The 24449-nt window shown below is 36.2% G+C and overlaps 2 protein-coding genes across 2 annotated transcripts; one reads left to right on the forward strand and one right to left on the reverse strand.

Moving 5' to 3' along the window:
* The first annotated feature begins 8892 nt into the window (after window positions 1–8892).
* LOC104238140 (uncharacterized) lies at window positions 8893–14582 on the forward strand. Its single transcript, XM_009792427.2, has 7 exons — window positions 8893–9143; window positions 9260–9479; window positions 9989–10112; window positions 10259–10602; window positions 11101–12085; window positions 12714–12880; window positions 14139–14582. Exons 1-7 carry the CDS (start codon window positions 9058–9060, stop codon window positions 14217–14219), a joined length of 2007 nt encoding a protein of 668 aa, XP_009790729.1. The 5' UTR covers window positions 8893–9057; the 3' UTR covers window positions 14220–14582.
* On the reverse strand, window positions 14504–16084 carry LOC104238142 (peptidyl-prolyl cis-trans isomerase CYP26-2, chloroplastic). Its single transcript, XM_009792428.2, has 2 exons — window positions 15035–16084; window positions 14504–14762 (listed from the first exon to the last, which is right to left on the reverse strand). Exons 1-2 carry the CDS (start codon window positions 15922–15924, stop codon window positions 14660–14662), a joined length of 993 nt encoding a protein of 330 aa, XP_009790730.1. The 5' UTR covers window positions 15925–16084; the 3' UTR covers window positions 14504–14659.
* Window positions 16085–24449: the final 8365 nt, after the last annotated feature.

Raw genomic sequence — 24449 nt, forward strand, 5'->3', positions numbered from 1 at the left:
GAATACCCATTTCTAAAAGAGGAAATTCTTTGATTTGGGGAAAGAATTGACATTCGAAGACTATCCTTCCAATTACAATCTTCTTCTTATGGTGGGGATTGTAAGCTCGGTTACTAATGTTGGGTAAGTATCGGCTCTTTCTAAATTTTTAATTTGTTTTTGAAGAGACGTTTTGTCACTTTCAAAAGACAAATCGCCGGGAACTATATCATCAACTGAGGGTTCTTGAGAAGTATCAAGAATTTCCCTACTTTTAGAAGAAGGGGCTTTTGGGATAAAACTCCTTGAAGAAGAACCAGATGAACCGCCTCGTGTAGATTCTAACCCAGTTCGAGGCCTACTTCCTCCGCCTCTTCTGTGTCTAACAGGGGCGTTGGGGAACTGATCTAGAATTGGAACTTTTTTACGGTTAGGGTTTGAAGAAGACATTGTTAAGAAGAAAGTATGTGCTGAAAATTTGTGAAGAAGACAAAGGAAGACAAAGTATGTGTAAAATGGGAACCGTCAAATTTTAAAGTATAATGATGAAAAGCCTATAATAAAGGCAGTTGTCACTTCGTAAATAGTGAGATTGAAGAAGTCTCGAAGAAGGGCATGAATAGCAGAATCAATTATAAAATGACACATGGACAGAACATTAAATGGAAAAGACTGCTGAGACGTTAGTACTGTCATGAGCATTAATTGTGGCAAAAGTTCTTTTTACATGAAGATCCACTTCCCAATTATTTAATTGATAAAAAAATGGAAAGTGGGGGGACTATCTGTATTGGGAAAAAACTGAATTTATATTAAAAATGATGTGGCATGACACGTGGATTAGTTGAATGGTCAAAGAACAGCAATTGACTAAGAGGCACGGTGAAAACACGGTGAAAACAGCCATGGGAAGAAGAATTTAAATAGGCACGAGACGATGTATAGATACGAGTCTCGTACCAATTTAAATTATTTACAGTCAACGGATTAGAAGGCATTAAAAGCAAGGATCAGATGACAGAAAGGAGTCCAAATTCATTATTAAATGTCTGATACGTTATAAAGTTGGTATTTAATAGGAATGATTGTATAACGGCTTATTTAATGTCATTTATTGCTCATGATTATGTCATTAAAACTGATGCTTTATTCCTTTACCTAGAATGATCTATAAAAGGAAGAAGTATCATCATTTGTAAGGACGATATACTATTGAGAATACACTGAAATACTTATCTATTTACCCTCTACCATTGTTCTCAAAAAGTATTTTATTTTTTGTCTCCTGATTATCAGTAACCCGAATTTTTCTTTTAGCTTTGACCAAAGACTCAGATTTTTGGTTAAACAATTAGTAAGTGCCCTAATATTAGAGAATTGAGTTTGGTTAACTGCTAGAGAGAATGGGGATACAACGGGAAATCAATGTTTATTGTATTGCCTAAATCAGACAGTTTGAAGAAGCTTTATGTGAAGCATACCTCTGGTAATAATTCTATTAGCAAAGTAGAAGTTATTGCCCCAAGTTTACAAGTTTTTCATTTTCTTTACTCTGGCGTTTGCGAAAATGCAGTTTACATAATGGATATATTCGTCCTTGTAGAATGTTACGAGAATTTCACTTGAATTGTGTGAGATTTCCTGTTGGTCTTGATAAAGACTTATGTTCCAATTTTCCTCATCTTGAAACTTTGTTTCTTAGTTGTGAGATACGAAAGCATGTCAAAATTTCGAGTCAATCACTCAAAACCTTGATGTTATCCGTTACACATCCAAAACCTCATCCAATTTCCACTCCGAATTTATGTTCTTTCAAATACATAGGTACAACATGTATACCATATATAGCTCCAAGTGATACTTCAAAGCTCTTAGAGACCAGGATTGAACTATCTATTAATATGCCAAATATCAATAGAGCTTGGTTCCTGAAATTAACTAGTCATCTACAAAATTTTAGCAACAGCATGGTACTGTCCTTGTGCATTTATGATGAGGTACGTACATGTGCATGAAAAATTAAGTGTTATTATTAATCAGCTTTATTTCTCTTTATATATTTTCATCGTACATAGTTACATACTAACGAGTCATCTTCTTACTATGCATGAATGAGGAAGACAAGGTTTTGGATGTGTAACAGAGCCGCTACATCATATTGAACACTTAGAGCTAGACATCAGGCCCACATTCCCAGAGGAATATGATGAATATTTGATGAAATATATTATTGACATCTTACTCTGGATGTCTCGTCCAAAGACATTTACTCTATCAATATCGTCTAGTTTTACTGCACAGGCACATGTAATGTTCTCAAGCATTTATATTTATAGCCTGTTTGGCCAAGCTTCAAAAATCAGTTTATTAAAAAGTATTTTTTTTTAAAAGTATTTTTGGTGAAAAACAGTTGTATTTGGCTAATTAATTTAAAAAATACTTTTGAACATCAATTAGTGTTTGCCCGAGCTTTTAAAAAGTGTTTCTAAATGTATTTTTCTTAAAAGTGCTTTTGAAGAGAATTAAGTTACTTTTTTACTTCTCCAAAACTAATTCTGCTTCTATTCAAAATCACTTTTTTTTCCTTCTAAAGTTTGACTAAACGCTTCAACTTTGAAAAAATACATTTTTTTTTATAAAAAAAAAATATTTTTGGCTTTAGAGAAACTTGGTCGAACATGCTATTAATTTCTGTTTTCTTCTATTTTCTCTTCGAGAATTTAATTTAATATTCCTCTTACCATTTCCATAGGAAGTCTGCAAAGAATTGGAAGGCAGAAGAGAAGGCAATTGTTGCTCAGGTTCTCGGAATAAGTGTTGGCGCTGTTGCGGAAGCCAAATGTATATAGTGTGAATAAGTCACAATTACTATACCAAAAATTATGACAGCCACCAAATAATAAATAAGACAATAAAGCAACAATAAAGGGAACACCAGAATTTACGAGGTTCGGCTAATTTTGCCTACTCCTCGGACACAACCAATATTTTATTCCACTCCAAAAATACAAGTGAAATAATACTAAAGAGAGAAGATACAAATGCCTTAAACAGATGAGAAGGCAAATGAGAGGTGTGTTTCAATCCTAAACATTAGGCCTTCTTTTATAGGGGAAAAATCCCCCCCAAACTTAACTCCCAACCAATGTGGGACTTTGGCATTTTGCCAAACTTCAACAAATCTCCACCTTGGCAAAATTCCACATTTTCAATTCTCTCTCAATAACAAATTTTGGTTGTGTCTTCATCTTCAATCTTCAGTGTTCAACAATGTTGATCAAATCCAAACAATGTTGAAACTTGATCGCAGTCACCACCTTAGTTAGCATATCAGCAGGATTCTCCGTAGTATGAATTTTCTTCACTGTGACTCCTCCTTCTTCTATGATTTCTCGTACGAAATGATACCGAACATCAATATGCTTCGTCCTTGCATGATAAACTTGGTTCTTCGCTAATTGAATAGCACTTTGACTATCACAAAAAATTGTGATACCTTTTTGTTCAACACCAAGCTCCTTTAGCAATCCTTGAAGCCAAATTGCCTCCTTCACAGCCTCTGTAATAGCCATGTACTCTGCCTCTGTTGTAGACAAAGCAACTGTTGACTGCAAAGTAGACTTCCAACTAACTGGTGCTTTTGCAAAAGTAAACACATAACCAGTAGTTGATCTTCGTTTGTCCAGATCACCCGCAAAATCTGAGTCACAATATCCAACTACAGACTGATTGTATTCCTGCTCAAAAACTAACCCGACATCTACAGTATTATGAATATACCGTAGAATCCACTTCACAGCTTGTCAATGCTCCTTCCCTGGATTGTGCATATATCTGCTAATAACTCCAACAGCTTGTGAAATGTCAGGCCTTGTGCAAACCATTGCATACATCAAGCTACCAACAGCATTTGCGTATGGTACCTTTGACATATACTCTCGTTCAGCTTCATCCATTGGCGACATAGTAGTACTTAGCTTAAAATGGGGAGCAAGTGGAGTACTAACTGGCTTAGTCTTGTCATCTATGCCAAAACGTTGTAGTACTCTCTTCAAATATTCTTTCTGAGATAAACAGAGTTTCTTTGAACGTCTATCTCTAATTATCTCCATGCCAAGAATTTTCTTTGCCTCACCCAGATCCTTCATCTCGAACTCCTTCTTCAGTTGATTCTTCAATTTATCAATTTCTTCCGAATTCTTGGAAGCTATCAACATATCATCAACGTATAGGAGAAGATATACAAAGGAACCATCTTTAAGCTTGCGCAAATACACACAATGATCGTATTTGCTTCTCTTGTACCCTTGCCGCAATATAAACTCGTCAAATCGCTTGTACCATTGTCTAGAAGATTGTTTCAATCCGTACAACGATTTTTCAAGTTTGCATACCATATTTTCTTTTCCAGCAACTTTGAATCCTTCTGGCTGAGTCATGTAGATTTTCTCCTCCAAGTTTCCATGTAAAAACGCAGTTTTTACATCCATCTGAACTAGTTCCAAATCCAATTGTGCTACCAAAGCCAACATAATTCTAATGGAGGAATGTTTTACAACTGGAGAAAACACTTCATTGTAATCAATTCCCTCCTTTTGAGCATATCCTTTGGCCACCAATCTTGCTTTGTAGCGAACATCTACTTGGTTAGGAAATCCTTCCTTCTTTGCAAATACCCATTTGCACCCAATTGCTTTCTTTCCCTTCGGGAGATTGGCCAATCTCCATGTATGATTCTGATGAAGGGACTGTATTTCATCATTCATGGCAATCCTCCACTTATCTTCTTCTGAACTTTGGACAACGTCTTTATAAGTAGTAGGAACATCATCAGCTACAATTGAGGTTGCACAAGCAACCGTCTCTATGAGACGAACAGGTTTCGTTATTGTTCTTTTTGGCCTGCTGGTTGCTATTGATTCAAGTTGTTGTTGAGGTTCCTGAGTTGGAATCTCCTCTACTGGCTCTCCTTCCAGAGGGTAATCTTCATTTGTTTCCTCCTTTGCTTCTTGTGTAGGAAAAATAAATTTTCCCTCAAACTCCACCTGCTTAGAAGCACCTTTATTTTGTTTGGTGTCTTCTGTTACCTTATTTACCATAGCAGATTTATCAAAGGTAACATCTCTGCTGAATATTACTTTCTTTGTCATAGGACACCATAAGCGATATCCTTTGACTCCAGAAGTAATTCCCATAAAAATAGTCTTCTTTGCCCTTGGATCCAATTTTGACTCCGTCACATGATAATATGCAGTTGAGCCAAACACGTGCAAAGAGTTATAATCTACAGCAGGTTTTCCATACCATTTTTCAAATGGTGTCTTGCCATCAATAGCAGCAGATGGTAGACGATTAATGAGGTGGCATGCATATGTAATTGCCTCAGCCCAAAATTCTTTGCCCAAGCCAGCATTGGACAACATACACCGTACCTTCTCCAGCAAGGTCCGGTTCATACGTTCTGCCACTCCATTCTGTTGTGGTGTATGTCTAACAGTGAAGTGTCGGACGATGCCATCATTTTCACAGACCTTATTGAAATGATCATTTTTGTATTCACCTCCATTGTCTGTGCGAATACACTTGATCCTCCTGCCTGTTTGATTCTCCACCATCGTCTTCCATTTGAGAAAAATTCCCAGCACTTCATCTTTGTTTTTCATTGTATACACCCACACTCTTCGAGAAAAATCATCAACAAAGGTTACAAAATAGTGCTTCCCACCCAATGAAGGTGTTTTGGAAGGACCCCAAACATCAGAGTGTACATAATCCAAAATGCCTTTAGTATTATGGATCGCTGTACCAAATTTAACCCTTGTCTGTTTCCCTTTGACACAATGCTCACAAAACTCCAAGTTGCAAGCCTTTACTCCTTTTAACAATCCTTGATCTGATAGAGTTTTCAAGGATTTTCCTCCAGCATGTCCCAAGCGCATGTGCCATAGCTTGGTTGCTTCTGCCTCTTTGTCGTCACTGGATGTCACTGTCGCTGTCCCAATAACTGTACTGCCACGATAGCGGTACATATTATTATTCTTCCGATTAGCCTTCATTACCACTAGTGCACCAGAGCATACTCTCATCACTCCATTTTCTGCAATGATTTTGAACCCTTTTGATTCTAGGGCTCCCACAGAGATGAGATTCTTCTTCAAATCCGGTACATATCGAACATCTGTTAATGTTCTGATCATTCCATCATGGTTCCTTAATCGTATTGAACCAATGCCATATGAGGTAAGAGGGCTGTTATCCGCTGTGTGGATGACTCCATATTCTCCTTCTTGAAATTCCACGAACCAGTCCCTGTTGGGACACATATGATAGCTACAAGCCGAGTCCATCAACCATATGTCTGATGATGTTGATGACTCTGTTGTAACTAATGAGAAGTCTGAATCATCACAATCAGCTACATTTGAATCCATAATGGCCTTTCCATTGTTATGTTTGGCCTTATTCTTCAACTTCGGACAGTCTTTCTTCCAGTGCCCTTTTTCTCGACAAAAGGCACATTCATCTTTGCTGGGTCTGGATCTTGACTTGGATCTTCCCTTCTTTGTCCTCGTTTGACTTTGAGGACGACCCCTCACAAATAGTGCTTCTCCTTCTCCGCCCTTCTGTTTTTCTCGCTTTCTTTGTTCATAGCTGTACAAAGCCGAACAAACTTCTCTGAGAGAAACTTCGTCATTTCCATGGAGTAGAGTAGTTTCAAGGTGCTCGTACTCATCAGGAAGTGACGCCAACAACATCAAGGCCAAGTCACCATCATCATAAGTTGTATCCATATTTTGCAAATCTGTGACCAACTTATTGAAACTGGTGATATGTTCATTCATCGTGGTACCAGGAACATAGGTGAAGTGAAACAGTCTCTTCTTCATGTACAATTTATTTTGACTGTTTTTCTTCAAAAATTTATCCTCCAGTGCTTTCCATAATCTACTTGCAGAAGTTTCCTTTGTGTATGGATATTTCTGCTCTCTAGCAAGGTAGGATCGAATGGTACCGCAAGCAACACGATTGATAATTCTCCAATCTTCTTCTCCAATAGCATCTGGTCTCTTTTCTTCAATAGCAAGATCTAGCCCTTGTTGAAAAAGGACATCTAGAACCTCGCCTTGCCACATCCCAAAATGTCCGGACCCGTCAAATATTTCTACCGCAAATTTCGCATTTGACACAATTCTTGTCATAAGCGAAGATGCCAATGATGACGTATTGTTGACACTTGATGTAGATTCTTCTTGTTTATTGTCTCCCATCTTTGACACAAATATTATTTAATAGCTGACGACACAAATCAAGATTATTTCCTTTCTGGTGTGGAAGATCAGACTAAGCTGCAACCACAGAGCATACTAAGACAGAATCTTGACACAGTTACCAAGATAAATCTTTTCTGATATGGAAGATCAGACTATGCTGCAACCACAGAGCATACTAAGACAGTACCTTGGCTCTGATACCAGGCGCCATTTCCTTAATGATGTCAAGGTTAATGAGCAACTTATTAAAGAAAAAGACCAGTTGAAGCTTGTTTTCATATTTACTTGGTAGTAATTATTTACTTGCGCCACTCCCTTTTCTTTTTGTCAATGAATTGTATTTTCTTGTTTTTATTTTGTTTTACTATTTTAAGACGAGCCTAGGGAAGGTAAGTAAGAATAGAGAGATATTTTAGGTGTTCTATTTCCAATTCGTCTCAGGTTACATATTTTATAATCATAGATAGTGGAGTATAACTTTTTTGAGCTTCTTTGTTATCACTAATTTTGTCCTCTTTTCTGTAATTGTCTCTTATAATAAACTTCTATTGCATCCCCTGCAAGAGAGCAACAATTCAAGTCCGAAGATATGATTCTTCTTTCTTCTAAAAGGGGAAAAGGAAATTGATCAAAATAGTGGTTTATTTATTAGACAAAAAGATTGACATACACACATGCACATATTTATTTGGCATACAACTGCCATAGATTTATTTCTGTTTAGTTTTCGAATGGTATGTGAATTTGTACTACTGTATCATTTAAGCCAAAGAGAAGTGACGAAGATAATTGTAAGGCAGTACAATAATTTTCGATGATTATGTGTATTATGTATATTTCCTGCATTGTGGGGTTCATTGTTGGAAAGGCAAAAAGTTTGCAAGTCCTCAATAGAATTAGAACTAACGCCAATTCCAATCATCAATTCCAGCAAATAAAGCTATTAAGCTTCTTTTTGAAGAAAAAAAAATTATGGACGTGAAAGCTATTATTAAGCATTTCTTTTTACAGCGAATTCAGCGCTCAACTGTTTGATTTTGGGCTTGAAAAGAGCTATTAATGACACATTTTAGGTACATAATATAAGTTCTTCCTTTCATTAATTTCAGTGGCGGATCCAGGATTTATAGGTCGTGGGTGTTTCACTAATTTTAATTTAAATTCTAGATGGCCAAGCATAGTCATAGTGGATGCTCATAATCAATTAGTGAAGTTTTTAGGTATTATATATGAATATATTATATAATTTGGCCAAAGCCAATGGTTGCTTCAGCACCCATATGTCCAAACGTCCGTCACTGATTAATTTCCTCAATTAACAACCTATTCATAAACTAAAAGTAAACAAAATAAAATAAAAAATGTTAAGCAACCTTCAAATGGGATAACTCCGAAATCCGAAATTTGTTAATGTGGACATGCTTAATTAAGAGGTACTATCGCTCTTTCTATGAGAAAGAAAACACTCGCAAACGATGTAGGTTTAGAGTTAATTCACATCATTATAATTATTTTTTGCGCCACATACACACCAATATATTGGCTTTATATTATATATATATATAGACCTGCTTAAGAGTACATTTTATGGACTACTTCGACCCTACCTCTAACATAAGGACCCGTTTTGTTATTTTCTCTCAAATCAAATGGACAATACCCAGTTCCTTCCACCTTAAAGCCTCCGGCAAAAGAAGTCATCTGAAACTCACGGATTAATCCTCGATGCCGGTGAGTACTGTTTAAACTCGCGCTTCACACACGCACAGAGAGAGTACATATTTGGACAGTGGAAAAAAGAGAAGAAATGGCTGAAGAATCAGAGAAGCGATTTCAAGATGCCATGGACAAGCTCTTTCGGGTTCCCCCCAAATCCAAGCCCAATTCCACCAGGTTCTCTTCTTTCCCTATCTTCTTAATTTCTTAAATTTTTTTGTTCGGCGACTGAATTTGTACACTTCTAATGGCTATGATGTTTAATTGTGTCATTTTTGGTTTGGCTGCACTAGTGCATCTGGAGTTCAATTGTCAAGAGGCAAGAAGCGCCCGGATATGTCATCTGCGTTTTCGTCACTGGATCCAAAATTAAGAGGCAAAGCAGTTAACAAGCACAATTTACTAGCTACTAACAGTTTAGGGGAAGCTCCGCCGTGTAGACCATGGGACCGAGATGATTTATTTACAAGAATAGCCACTTTTAAGGCTATGACCTGGTTTGCTAAACCAAAGGTTTGATTTTTAGTGCCTCCTCTTCTTTATAGTGCCCCTCTTATATTTAATCCTCACAGTAAATAGTACTTGGGCAACCCGTTATGCCTAACTAGTAACATATAATGCTAACAAATTTTCTTTCTATGCTTCTAAACCATATGCTTTTTCTCAGTTGTTCTAGTAATAGAGAAGTATAATTATTTATGACTCCAAAGTTAACTGTTCTAGCTGATTGCTTGAGCTTATACAGGCTTTTACCCTTATCCTAGAAGATTCTTTCAGAAATAGTCTTAGAATTTCTAAATGTTTAATTTGTTTCTAAGTTCTTAATTCTTCCTTTAGAAAGTATCTATCTTTTCTAAATTCCTATTGTCCACTTTTTTCGTCTTTATGTTCTTGCAAAGGTTAGCTCTACATCTTTTCTTAGAAAAAAGAATCTTTCCTTCTGTATTATCTGTTTGTACAGAAACTGTTTCCACTCTGGCATATTCTAAATCTTAGAACACAATGCATTTGTTCCTTGGCAGGCAATCAGTGCTGTTAACTGTGCTAGAAGAGGTTGGATTAATGTAGATATGGATACCATTGCATGTGAAGCATGTGGATCACGTATGCTTTTCTCTACTCCGCCATCTTGGTCGCAACAGCAAAGTATGTTGCACATCTTTTCCATGTTTGTGGCATCTGATGTATTACTATTATTCTTAAAACAGAAGCAATTGGTCATAGTTACCTCGTTCTCATTCATACTGAATTTGTGCTTCTGGTTTCATGGTTCTCCCATTTGCGGGCATCAGTTGAAAAAGCGGCCTTGGTATTCAGCTTGAAGCTGGATAGTGGACACAAGCTACTTTGCCCTTGGATTGACAATGTCTGTGATGAAAAACTAGCAGATTTTCCACCTACAGCTACTGCTATGCTAGTTGATCAGTATAAAATACGGCATTCTATTCTATCACAGCTTGCTGCTCTTCCTGTGATTTCACCTAAGGCTGTCGCTAGCTTGAGAAGGTCTCAGTTGGAACAATTTCTACGAGAATCTTTAACTGTGGAACGTGATGAGCCCGAGTTCGCACGAACTCCCCAAAATGAAGACACCAGAAATGAACGCACTTCAATTTCTTCTCTCACATATTATCAGGTATGAAAAGAAAATGTGAACATGAGCCAGCAAATATTGCTCTTAGTTACTCATTGCAGGAGAATGTTGACGAGTACAAAACTGCTGCTATCCCTTACTCAACTTGATTTCTCTGATTTAATTAGTACGATGGCAAGAGCTAGTGCCTAACTGCATATCTGCTATCAAACAAAACGTGTCTCATCCATTGCCCAGTTGATCACTATGCTGTTTATTTTTGGACTGCATATCTATATGTCTTCACTGTTTGAGGAGGGGTTGGGCGGGAGCAATCTTAGAATTGTCACGAAATTTTATCGTTCTTCTTTTTTGGGAGGGAGGGACTGGTGGGGGAGGTGATCAGGGCTTTATTTCGAGCTATAAATTTAATTTTCTTAGGTTAGACTTACTCTAAAAAATTGTATGGGCTAATTTTTAATGTAATTTCTTTTGTTAGATGAAGTAATTGTGTTTGTCAATTTGTGGGGTTTTGGTATTGATATATTGAATCATGTTTAGGCACAAAAGCTCATTAGTTTATGCGGCTGGGAACTTCGAAGACTGCCATATTTAGTTGACTCCAAGGATCAGCTGCATCAATCTAGTAAGGATGCCAATCTCTCGGATAAGTCTCTTTTGAGCGGGAAGAATCAGACTATTACTGTCTACAGTTCATGTACCGATAAGACTTCTGAGAGCAAGACAGATGATGAAAGTCAAGCTTCTGACGACGCAATAATCAATCCAAATACTGTTGTTCTCGACTGTAGGCTTTGTGGGGCTTGTATTGGTCTATGGGATTTTTCCATGGTTCCTCGACCTTTGGAATTTCTACGAGTAAGTGGATACACACAGGTGAGTGATGACCATGTCAGTCTCAACGATGGCGGTAAAAACCTTCTTTCCAGCAACAGTGATCGTGATGAGAGTAGAGAGCACATAGGACAGGTTGCAACTTCTGGTAACACCATGTTAGATAGAAGACCGCCAAGTTTAAACTTAACGATTGCAGGTGGTCCTCCTCCAGCAACGCATAATTACAGGGCAAAAATATCTCTGCCAATCATTGGGCGGAATTTGAGGGCATGGTTTATTGCTGAATCTGAGCTTAAGGATGATTTAGTAACCAAGAATGCATCTAGGAATTGCAAAACCCAAGAGTTGCCTGCAGGAGAAAATACAACGTCCACATCAGAAGTGATTGCAGAAGCTCAACTGGAAAACAACAAGGCTGCTCCACAAGGTTCTGGCAACACCAATGAAATGGCTGATAATGCAGAAAGTTTGGACAAGGTTGATCCAGCAGTCACAGATCATTGTATGGACAAGGTTGGAAATGATTTTCGGTCAAGTAGCAAGGATACAACTCATGTAGGGGAAAGTGACGAGAGCAGAGTGATGGTTGAAGGCAACAATGTTACACAAGGAAGGGAACAAGGCAATAGGCATGATGTTATAATGGCTGGAGTGCGTCCTCTTATCCATGACATTTCACCTAGTCGAGGTAATTCAGTTTGTTTAGGAATGCTTTCTTTGATCAAGCTTGCCCATTTGCATTAGCATGGTTGCAAACTTTTCCATGAAATTGATTTATATTGGCTATAGGAGGTTGAACCAATTTTGTTAGCAACATAGATCCAGTTTCATAAAATAGTCCAAGTTTGGTATACTTGCGTTGAATTGCAGTTTTGACCTGCATTACTGTCCAAGTACTGTTCAGTCTCTTCTTATTTTGCATATCTTTCAGAATGACCATATGAATTGCTCGGCTTCTTCCTCCTTTTGGCATTCTGCTGTCTATCCAAAGACCTCACCTCATTGACCCAAGGTTTTCATTCTTCTCTACCTTCAAGTCTAGGAAGGCCCCTTCCCTTTTCTGTGATACTCATTTTGAATTGCACCGCATTGCCTCTTTAGTATTTCTGTCTGCTTTGCTGATATCTCAGACATATACGCTTGGAAAACAGATTCTTTTCAACCAATTTATAATTTCACAAAAGTATCATTTTCATGCAGAAATTCTTATGATGAACAATAGAAAAGAAAAAGGAAGGTACTTTTTTTATGTGCATTCTATGCTCTATTTATGTTGCGCGTACAAGTGTAACTGACAGATTATGTCATCCTTTCAGGAAAAGCTATGGAGTTCGATCCATTCAGGCTGCACAGATATTTTTGCCCCTGGATTGCATCTAATAGTGGCTCTCCACCAGGGTGGGAACAAACATTATCTGCTTTAGAGCGTCATGAAGAATCTTCTTCTTCTTTGTCCAGCTATCTTCCATCTTCCTTGATTAAGGTAAGGAAGAAGTAAACTGATAAATAAAATAGCAAGTTAGTTTGACTAACAAGGATAAAGACATTGTTAGCTGTAGTAGTAATTTTCTTGATTGATGCTGTTAGCTGTAGTAGTAATTAGGCTAGCTTATTACGAAACAGATAACATCAGTAGCTAATTAGAGCAGCCTAATTAACATGTAAACTCACATTTTGTTTGGTGTTTAGCAGATCTATTGATGAAATGATGCTCCTTTCATTCGTTTAACAACAATCTATTTCTTCATGGCCTTGACTTGGAGAAATACAGTTTGGGCTTACTGTTCGGATATGATAACTTGAGAACTTAAGGCAAGATTGTTCACATTAAACTAATGATGTTAATAATTCCATTTGGACAAAAAAGAAAAAAAAATCCATTTGGATGCTGCATTATTTACCTCAGAGAATTGAATGCATATTTAGACCAAGCATAATTCTGAGAGAAAATATATAGTACTATCTTCTGTTGGAAAGAAGATTTATCTTTCTGGGGTCCAGATTTCGATTTTGAACTCCACATTCCTTTTACCCTGTCTACTTATGCTTTTAGTCAACTTATATGAACATGACAACTTCAATATCCATTTAATTTTTCTTAGTAAATCACAAAAAAAGGAGTAAATGAGATCATTAGTCGAAGATGAACGGTGATGTTGCATGCCCTTATAACACTGCTGAGGCATCCTCATACGTCCAAGTCAAAATTGAGAATCAGTGTAACAGGCTTAGGGATGTTACTTACCAGGCTCTATTGTCAGTATCATCCTTTTGTTTGCTGATACTTGAAGACGATTTATCACTTGAGCTTCTGATTGGTAGCTCATTTAATTTGTCGAAATTTTGCTTGGTCGCAACTGTTTATTTGAATTTAATGGGTAGGAAATGGTGGGTTTAGTACTTCCAAAAAAAGGTGTTTTTAGCCTCCAAGAAGCTTGGCCAAACATGCTATAAGACAGAAAAGCACAAGCTTCCTTTGATCTCTTGATACCAGATGGTCTGAGTAATGGGATGAGTGCTACTTATTCTGTGCTTAGATCTGCCACTGTACTTGTTTACATTTACTTGTATAGTCTTACTATCAGGAAAAGGGATTATCTATTCGCCTTCTATCCTTGTTTACATTACTTGTATAGTTTGACTGCCAGAAAAAGGATTAATCTTACTTTATATGTACTTTTATTTTATAAAAGTTCTATCATCAGAAAGTAAATGATTTATCTTGTGTTGCTCCTGTGCAGGGGGATGATCCTGTTGCTTCAGTGCAAAAGCTTTTTACATCTCCTCCATCCAAGCGAAAGAAGCTTGTTCGACCAAGTTAAATCAGCAAAGCTAACCACGTGCTTGAATATAGCCCCCATGGTCCCCGAGGAAATTCACCAGACAGACTGGGCCGTAAGATTACCTTCCCCGTGGAGAAAAGTTTTTGCATCTTATTACCGGTATTTTACCTGGATGTCACAAGTGTGAGCTTGTGTAGTGGATAATTAATTTGTAAGACGCTTTTGAGATAATTTCTCCAAAGTGAGAGCAATAGATGTATTTTGTGAATGATATTGTTAATTACTTGGAGAGAGTTGCAATCTGCTTTTTTGGACAGAGAAAGTAAAACACTATAATGTTGCCATTGATATAAACTTTCAGAGGAGAGGGAAAATTGCATCATGAATTTGTTTGGAACATAATTGTTGTACACTTTCACTTTGAGCAGTTCTTCCTCTTAAAAGAATCTAAAGGACAAAATCTCTCAACCGCATCTTGATCAATCCATCAAGCCGCAATTTGTTATTATCACCTTTGAGTAAGGTCTGTTGAAGCCTCTCTCTGCAACTACAGCCCTTTTATCTCCTATCAACTTAGCCACCCTGTTGATAATACCAAAATATTAATGCATCTGTATGGTTCACTTAGTTGAATGATTTTGCATGGGTTAGTTTATTGTGTAATTGTATGCTATTATTATCCTAATAGGTAACTGTTATGTTTTATCTATACTGTGACATTTCTGATGGGAAACTGTTTTGTCTTCCTATTAGTTGTTGAACATGCCAGATTGTCTGTTATATGAGTTCATATTTGGTGTCAATTTTCATTAAAAGCCACCAGATCAGCTTAGGTGATTGGGAGATGGCAGTACCTGAAATAAGGAGAACTGGTATTCTCTTTCACAGTTTTGACCTGGCCAATTCTCTCCACAACATCCATACCATCCAAGACTCTCCCAATGACCAAGGCAGAGGCATCTAACTCAGGTGAGTCTTTAACTGCAATAGTAAACTCTGTCCCATTTACATCTTTTCCCAGTTCTTCTTGGTCGATTTCCAGCTTTCCTTTTCGAGCAACCAGCTTCATCTTCGGAGGTGGTTTTGAGGGGTCCCTCACAATAATGCTGACACTTCTTGCTACATTCTTGGTTCCTTGACACCCTTCACTCTGTTTCTCCCATTCGTCCACAAGGTTATCTATTGTCATAGTTCTTCCAGTGTTCTTTGCAAGTTCAGCATCCACACCAAATGATCTCAACCCACCATGTTGCACATAATTTGGCATTATCCTTGCGAATTCTTTTCTTCTGTAACTAACTCCAGCTGCTCCACTAACAAGTTTATTAAACCTTGCTGAGCCAACAGGGGTACCATCACCGTATAGCCCGATAACAATTCTTCCTATAGGTTCACCATCAACTGATACTTCAAGAAATGCTCGATTTGTCACATTCTGATCTGAACAATAATCGACTTTTCTTGAAGGCTCTTCTGGTTCTGGTTCTAGTTCGGGTTCTGGTTCTATTTTATCAGGGCTATCGGGAAGTCCATCTGCCCTTGCCCTTGACAAATTCAATGGCTCAATTGCTTGGGAGCCTAAGAGTAGAAGCAAGGATGAACTAGTGCCAATGGCAAGTTCTCTGCGCGAAAATTTGCAGCATTGGTTGGGAATTGAAAGAGTTTTAGTTGTAGATGTGCCTTGAATTTGCTTTGGAGGAAGGGGATAAGCTGAAGGCTGGAGAAACTGAGGTGAAGACTGCATAATTTTATGATTTGGTCCCTCCTAAGAGAACTTCTAAAGTCTGCCTCTCTAATTGTTTCTCAACTTTCTCTTCATTTTCTATGGGTGTAAGAAGTCTGCTTTTTCCCTTTAATACAGAATGATTTTTGTGGATAGGAACAGCACAAGGCAATCTCCTCATATCTAATACAATCTTTCTACTGGTTTATAAAGACTTGACTGGGCCATCCTTTACTTTAGCTCATTTGAGCAGCATCAAACTTCAATAATATATACTTCCTCCGTTCACTTTTACTTGTTCACTATTCTAAAAATAAATTTTTAATTTTACTTGTCCACTTTCGCATATCAAGAGAAAAATTTCTTTTTCTTGTTTTGCCCTTAGCATTAATTATTCATTCCAAATCATTTTTCAAATCCATTAAGACTACACACCAATTAATACGGTATCATGGTAAATTATGCACTTTATTTATTATTTCTTAAGGGTTTGCAAAGTCAATAGTGGACAAGTAAAAGTGAACGGAGGGAGTAATATAACAGAATGTGTATATAAATATATATATATATATATATATATATATATATATATATATATATATTTTTATTATTTTGAGAGTGATTATACAGTCATTTTTCCTAAAGAATTTAGGGTTGGGGCATGACATTACTCTATATTATTATAATTGTGGTCGAGTATTTTGTACGGATAATATTTCCAAACAAGAATTTCTTTAGATGGCACACCATTTAATGATGTGTTTTCTGCTGACAAAATAATACCAATAGCACTGTAAACGTGCTCGTGGTGAAAACAAATTGAAAAATAAAAATAAAAAGTATTAAATGTAATACATGAAAGGAATTACGGGGTTTTGTTTATTTAACACAAGATACTACAATAAGATGGAAAATATATAACAATGGGATAAACTTGTAATCCATGTTGTCACTTATATTTTATTATTGCCATTCCCGATCCACACAGTGATGAGTGTTCATTAATGTTACTAATAAGTAGTGAATTGGGAATAAGATTATAAATTAGGGAACGGCAATTATATAAAATCAAAATACGATTTTTTTGATTTGTAGGTCAGCTTCTATTTTCATATTCTAATTAAAGATGTAGATTTTGATGGGTAATTGACACTACAGACATTTTCGTGTTGCATTTTAATGGATGAGAATGCTATGATAAGAATCTACGTAATTCAAAAAGTAATCATATATTGCTTATTCAAAGATAATTAATTTGTAAGAAAAAGAATTCAAAAACTGACACCATTATATCCCGAAGAATGATATATATCGTCTAAAAGGGAAGAGTATTATTTGTTAATACTTGACCACAGTTAAAAATAACATGTAAAATAATATGAATATAATTATTCGAACTATAAAATATGAATTAAAATTCACTATTTTCTAAACACTTGTTTTTAAAAAAAAAGGTATGTTAGAAGATCACTTTACCTTCCAAGCTTTTCAATTTTCATTATGATAACATATACTATCGTCAGATATTGCCAAAAATAATTCGACAATTCATTTCTGAATTACCTTTTAAATTTGTACTACTGTCACACCTCCTTTTTGCGCGCCTACCCCGAAGAATAAATGCGTGAGGGAGTTTTTCCATTTTTAAGTGGCAATATTCGAAATGAGATTATTTATTTAATTCAGACTCGCCACTTGGGAAAGGTTTGGCTTTTGGTGTCCCAAGTCACCGGTTTATTTTGAATCCCAAATCGAGAAAATTTTCGACTTTCCAAATGAAGTCTGCGAACCAGAAATTCTAAGTAAGGAATTCTGTTGACCCGAGGGAAGGTGTTAGGCACCCACGGATCCCGTGGTTCTAGCACGGTCGCTTAAATTGTTATAATGGCTAAATATCTGATTTTAATATATGTTATGACTTGTGTGCTTTTATTAAGTTTAAACCGCTTTTATTATCATTATTTTTTAATAGAATTGCAACGTCGTGAAAACGTATCTCGAACCTCGTCACAATCAATGTACTCGTGGTCATAGACACGTTTCGACTCCGTTGAGATTTGGATTTAGGTCACATAAATGCGCACCCAAGTTTAGGAAAGTAATATTATTAAAAACGTGCCTAAAGAGACTAACACGTTATTATTTTTGGGGAGGGCCGTGAAATTCGCTAAACGACTCATCCCAAATTCTAAGTATTTAATATATACATTTATGAGGGCCTCGCGGTTTGTGCGTTTTATTCGGCGAGGCTCGTCTCATTTATTTTAAAAGGATAGTCTTAAAATGACTACATTATCTATTTTTGTTCGTCTCAAAAATGAAAGAAGAAAATATATGCTAATTAAATTACATGCTTGACAAGTTCGGGCCTCTTATCAATTATTAGATTACAAAAGATGCTAACGCAAAATTGCGATCGAATTTGCTCAAAAGAAAATTATTTCGTGTCTTATTCTATAATTGAATATTACCAAAAGAAAAAATGAAATTATAAATAAAATATGGAATTGACAAACAATATTATCAGAACAAACAAATTATTCTTTAACTAATTTAGACTTCACATTATTAGATGAATTGAACCATTGGAACTAATTATTATTTTTTTTAACTATTTGAAACTGAACCAACCTTGACTACCAATGCATACGAAAGTTGTTAAAACTTAATCGACACTTTGAAAATCTATTACATTTAAAGGAACTCTAACAAGCCTTGTTCGAAATCAACTCATGCCTATTAAGTTAATGACCTTAGCCTTACTACATCAAATCAAACTTCAAATACGGCAGACCTACTGATTCTGCGAAATTATTGGCTTAATATCCTACTTTACTAATTTGAGTCAACATTTAACATGCTTATTTCAGATTACTACTACGGGGTATGACATTCATAAGCTATCTACATAATTTAACATTCTGTCACAAAAATCTACACGCCTAAAACAGTTCAAATTATACAACCACGTTTCTATTATTAGTACAGAATATAAAAACAGAGCTAATATTGGATAAATCTACTTCATTTAACATCTATAGAATTAAAGACGACAAATAGCATCCAAATGTACAGGTTTGCTGCATAATTCCGTTTCAACTTCAATTCAAGTTACATAAAGGTGATTCGAAATATGTACATGGAATTCAATGTTCAAAGGAAGAAGAAGAAAAAGTCAGCAGGAGCAGTAGCAACAACACAGCAACAGCAGTAATGCGACAGCCCAGGTAACAGATTAAAAACCAGCAGAAAAATTCCAGCTATAACCAATGGAAACACTAACAAATAACCCCAGCAAACTCAGGAGCAACCAATTGAAAACCTAGAAATACCAAAAGCAACTGAGTGAATCAATATAGCAAATTCAACTCCAAAACGAATCAGTGAACCAAACAGAAAACAGAGATTGGCTCATAACACTACCAACACAAGTCAAATGAATTCGAAAAATGCACTAGAGTTACTTAGGATCAGTGTTAATGTTGGATCAGGAAAATGAAATCAATGAAGCAATCGGGTTTTCAACTCTCAAATTCTTTCTTTCTTAATTCTGACCTCTTAGATTTAAAAAAAAACAGTCCCCTCTTATTTTCAGAATCCTAATCTTCTCTCTCCCTTTTACTGCCTATCAATGGCTCTAGATATATGCAAAGACCGACCCTGCCAGCTCTTAAGAGCACTCAAAAAACCAAATTCAGAAAACTCATTCTGCCCCATCATCCTCCTTCTTTTGCCCACTATTGTATGTTTGTTCCCCACTATTGTATGTCCCTTTCTATTTTTAAATTCAAAGGTTATGGGCACATATTTATTTAATCACTCCCTAACAAACCTCCCCCATACCATTATCTTTTGTTCCCAACTTTTATTTAAACAAATATATTAGATTAATGGTACATTGGTAATTCCTGACAGTCCACTCAAGTTAACCCTCTTTTTTCAAGTTTTGAAATCCCCAAATTACCCCTGAAACCCTTGTGATTCACTGTCCTACCCCAAACCCCTTAAGTGCTGGATACAAACTTTCGATCAACAACCTATTCAAACCTACTCATTCACTAAACTGAATCCAACTAGTTATAACAGCTACAACCAATTCAAATCAGCTAGTAATTCAAGATACTAAATCAGATGACATTTAGAATGAAACCTAAAGGTTCAGGGCAGCACATATTGAACTAACTATAAATGGGAAAACAATCATATTTAAACTCAGCAAAACAGATGGACTGAGATCAACCTGACCAACATATGCCCTAATCAGATTTGGAATGCAAAAGTAAGGAACAACCAGTAGGGCTTCAAGGTGGTTGACTAATTTAGGCTGACAAACGAACCATAAATTCAGCTCAATGAACTTAAGACACCTACAGGCTCAATTCTAAACTCAAATATTACCCACGAGCCCATTTTAACACAACATTCAGAACACAAACGAGACAGGAGGGGTCACAGCCAAGAATGAACCAAACATCAGACTAATTATCACGCTACTCTATCATTCAAACATATCAGACTAATTGACAACACATTACAGCATACAACAAATGACAATAAGCAGAAATGATAATAAAATTGGACCCAATAAAAAGGTCTGATGGGGCAAGATGGAATCAATCAAACGAAGCTAAACTATAACCACCTAAACACAATTAAACGTAACACAAAGAACAAGAGAGGAGGAAAGAGGTACTTTAAACAAAGACAAGACTAGACGAACCCAGGTCGAACACTTGACTCGAATATTTTGAGGTCGAATGGACCTTAATCGAGTGTTCTCAACTGAGAACACTTCGACTAAGGTCCATTGGACACCCAAATTTCTCCGCTTCGGACTGATTCCAGCTTTTGTTTTTCTAGGGTTCTTGGTTCGGTTTTAGGGTTCGAACGGTTCTAACCAGGTTTGAAAGGAACCCAGTGTGTCTCAGGTATGAGGGAGGTCAGAGGATGCCAGGGTGTGAGTTTAGGGCGGATTGGGGTAGGTCTGGGTTTTGCTCGAATCTTCAAACAAAGATTTGAGAAGCTCGAGGATGATTCGATGCAAACGGGTACTGGTGTTGGATTGGGGGTGGTTAGATGATCTAAGGGTATTAATTTGGGGGTCATCGGGTGAACTAAGGTCCTTAACTGATTTTTCGATCTGATATTCGAAGCATACTACTGGGATTCGAGGACAATAGAAGGTAGATTCAGAAAGAGGAGGGTGAGGGGGTTCTATAGTGTGAAGATTGGGTTGTTTGGACCACCGGAACAGCCGTGAGGCAATTTCCGGTGGGCGGTGCACGGTGGTTGAAGGCGGCAGGTGTTTGGGACCTGTCTCTAGGTCAGAGACGAAGGTGAAGGGGGGAAGGCTTTGGGGGGGCTGGGTAGGTTTTTTAGGAATATATACGAGGGGTGTGTTTTGATCCTGGCCATTGGATCAATTAAGATCAACGGCTAGGATCCAAGAGCTAATCAAAACGGTGTCGTTTGGTTTAGTGTTGGGGTCGGGGTCGATCCGGGTAACGGGTCGGGTATGGGGTTACGGGTGAGGGTGGAGTGATCTGGACCGTTGATCCAGTGAGATCAACGACCCAGATTGAGGGTGGCAAAAACGATGTCGTTTGGACGGTCGTGTTGCCAGCCTAATTGGACCGGGTAAAAGGGTATTCGGACTGGGCTGTAAGGGATTATTTTGGTTTGAGCCTGGTCTATTTAATTCAAACTGGCCCAATCCGACATTCTCTTTATTTCTTCCTTTTTTTTTCTTTCTATTTTCTCTTTTTTAGTTCCTAATTACCCACTAAAAAAATCCTAATTATAAAATTAACAATTAGCTAAAATATTAACTTTTAATAATAGCTATCACATGAAATTAAATATGAAATCACACAATTTGGACATTTAAATGCAAAGTACATATTTTTTGGTGATTTTTCATTTTTGTAAAACAAACCTGTTTAATTAATTCCTAAATTGTAAAATTAAATCCTAAATGCGCATGCAACACATGTTTTTTTTTGTATTTTTCTTAATTAAAGTAGAAATAAACATGCACAGACAAAATACAAAAAAATCACAACCATTTTATTTTGAATTTTTGTGGGAGTAGCTCTTGTAGGGCAAAAATCACGTGCTCACAACTACAACATATTTCCTAAAGAGAAAGAAATGAAAAAAGAAAAAATGCTAAGATCCATGTGAAAAGCCATACTATATAAAAACACATTCATGCTTAAAGGAATTTTATCGGTGAAAAAATGAGAAAAATAAAGGAAATTACTATTTCTTAGTAAATAAACAAGTCTTAACATAGTAGAATGGTACATCTATAATTTCCTTATAATTTGGTATTAGAGATTGTTATAATATACCTTTATGAACCATTTATTGATTCAAATGCACCATTCAAATATTAATATACTAACTTAAATGTCCAGTTGAATATATGTGTTTCCTATTAAGTACGTTCGAATCGTCCTTTATAAGGATCAGAGACTAGTGAATTTATTGATCCATATAATTGTTCACGTACCAAAAGAAGATTTGGTAGCTACCGCGCCCTTTACTTCTTCAAGTGGAACTCCAGGTTGAGGAGTTAATCGGAATGCTGCCAGTATATTGGGATCCTTGATTTGGTACTTACGAGCATAATTAATTATTTTGTACCAATGTTGTGCAGAGCGTGTAGCGATGAAAAGCGACAAGCCCATTTTCGCTTAAAGCGTAAAACAAGAAGCGAAGCGCTCGCTTTTTGAAGTGAAACGGAATTTAAAAAAAATATAATAAATAATACATAGACAACACATGTAACTCCAATCAAATGTTCAATACTTTTGGCAGTAAGAACAAAAGATGAAAAACTGAAGAAAAAATTTTTTGGCAGCATTTTCAATTTTAAGGACTGAAACGAAAAAAAAAAATAGGAGAACGAGAAAAAGAAGAGCTGAAGGGGAAAAAAAATTGGCAGCATTTCGTTGCTATTTTAAGCACGGAATAAGAAGAACAATGAGAAAAAGATGAAGAATTGAAGAGGAATTTTTTTTTGACAGCATTTCGCTGCAATTTTAAGCATTGAAATAAAAAGAAGAAAAAGAAGGAGGAGGAAGAAGAAGAAAACTTACCTGGGCTTCAACTTGAAGAAGAAGAGTGCTGAAAATTAAAGAAGAAGACAAAAGCGAGCGCTTCAGTCGCTTCACGCTTCACTAGTGCTTCATGCATTTTGATAGAAGTGGCCGCTTCCAAACACCTATTACGCTTCATCCAACAAAAGTGAAACACTGCCCGCTGCTGAAGCGAGCGCTTTTCACAATGCTGTTTTGTACATTTTAACATCAGCTTTGAATCTAATACTTGCCTTAGCCTCGGTTTGTTACCAAAAATAGATGAATACTAGTTTAAATTGGTTGTATTTTTAAGTTCTTTAAATTCATATAGGCAGGGTGATTGAGTGTGTGCTTCACAAGCATTTTTAGTTCCTTTACACAATAAAACAAAATATAGACTAATGTATTCAACTTCTTGTGCCATATGATATCTTTCTATGTTCTATAAGCTATATTATGTTCATTCATACCATATAAGGAATCTTTCGAAATTAGACTTCTTTGTTTAAATTTTTTTTGGAGCTCAAACGCGAGGTATGAATATTAAGTATGGATCAGTTCAAATATTTCTTTAATTTATTTTGTACTCCAAATATTAGAATAAATATCTAACTCAAATTTATTATCGAATATTGTTCAGCAAAATATGTTAATATGGAATTACTTATGGCAAAACAATACAATCTCATTTTTCACATCAAAACGATAGATAAAACTGCCATAAAATAATTGATAAATGCAAAATGTACTTCTATAAGTACAACCAGACATCTCTATAATAATATCGCTATATAAGAATCATTCTCTATAAAAGCAAAATTCCCTTTGGTCGCTACGTAATAATTATTCTCTAAAAAAGCCAAGTTCCCTTTAGAACCAATTTTCATGCTATGTTATAATATATATTTGTATAATATTATAAAATATTTTATATTTTGCTATGTTATAATATATAAAAAAAAATATGTAACAAACGAGACTGTTACAAAGAGATTTGACTGTAATAGGAACTCGAATAGAGATATTAGGTATATTTTCTTGTCTATGTCCTATCTCATGGAGTAATAGATTAATAGTCAAGGTCCTTAAAAAAGGGAAAAATTCAAAAATAGCTAGATTTACAACTGGTCGTTCAAAAATAGCACAGTTTCAAAAGTAATCGAAATTTAGCCATTTTTCATGTAAAGATAAATCTAAGCGAAAACACTGTTCAAAACCTGGAAAATACGCCAGTATAGTATACTGGAGTTCCAGCATAAGTATGCTTGAACTCCAGCATATTATACTGGAGTTCCAGGATAAGTATGTTAGAACTCCAGCATAATATGATGGAGTTCCAGCATAAGTATTCTAGAACTCCAGCATAATATACTGGAGTTCCAGCAAGTATAATTGTCCAATATAATATACTGGAGTTTGGAGCACCGATGCTCCAGTCTCCAGTATATTATACTGGAGTCA

Source organism: Nicotiana sylvestris, chromosome 3 (genome assembly GCF_000393655.2).
Source record: "Nicotiana sylvestris chromosome 3, ASM39365v2, whole genome shotgun sequence".
NCBI classification, from domain to species: domain Eukaryota; kingdom Viridiplantae; phylum Streptophyta; class Magnoliopsida; order Solanales; family Solanaceae; genus Nicotiana; species Nicotiana sylvestris.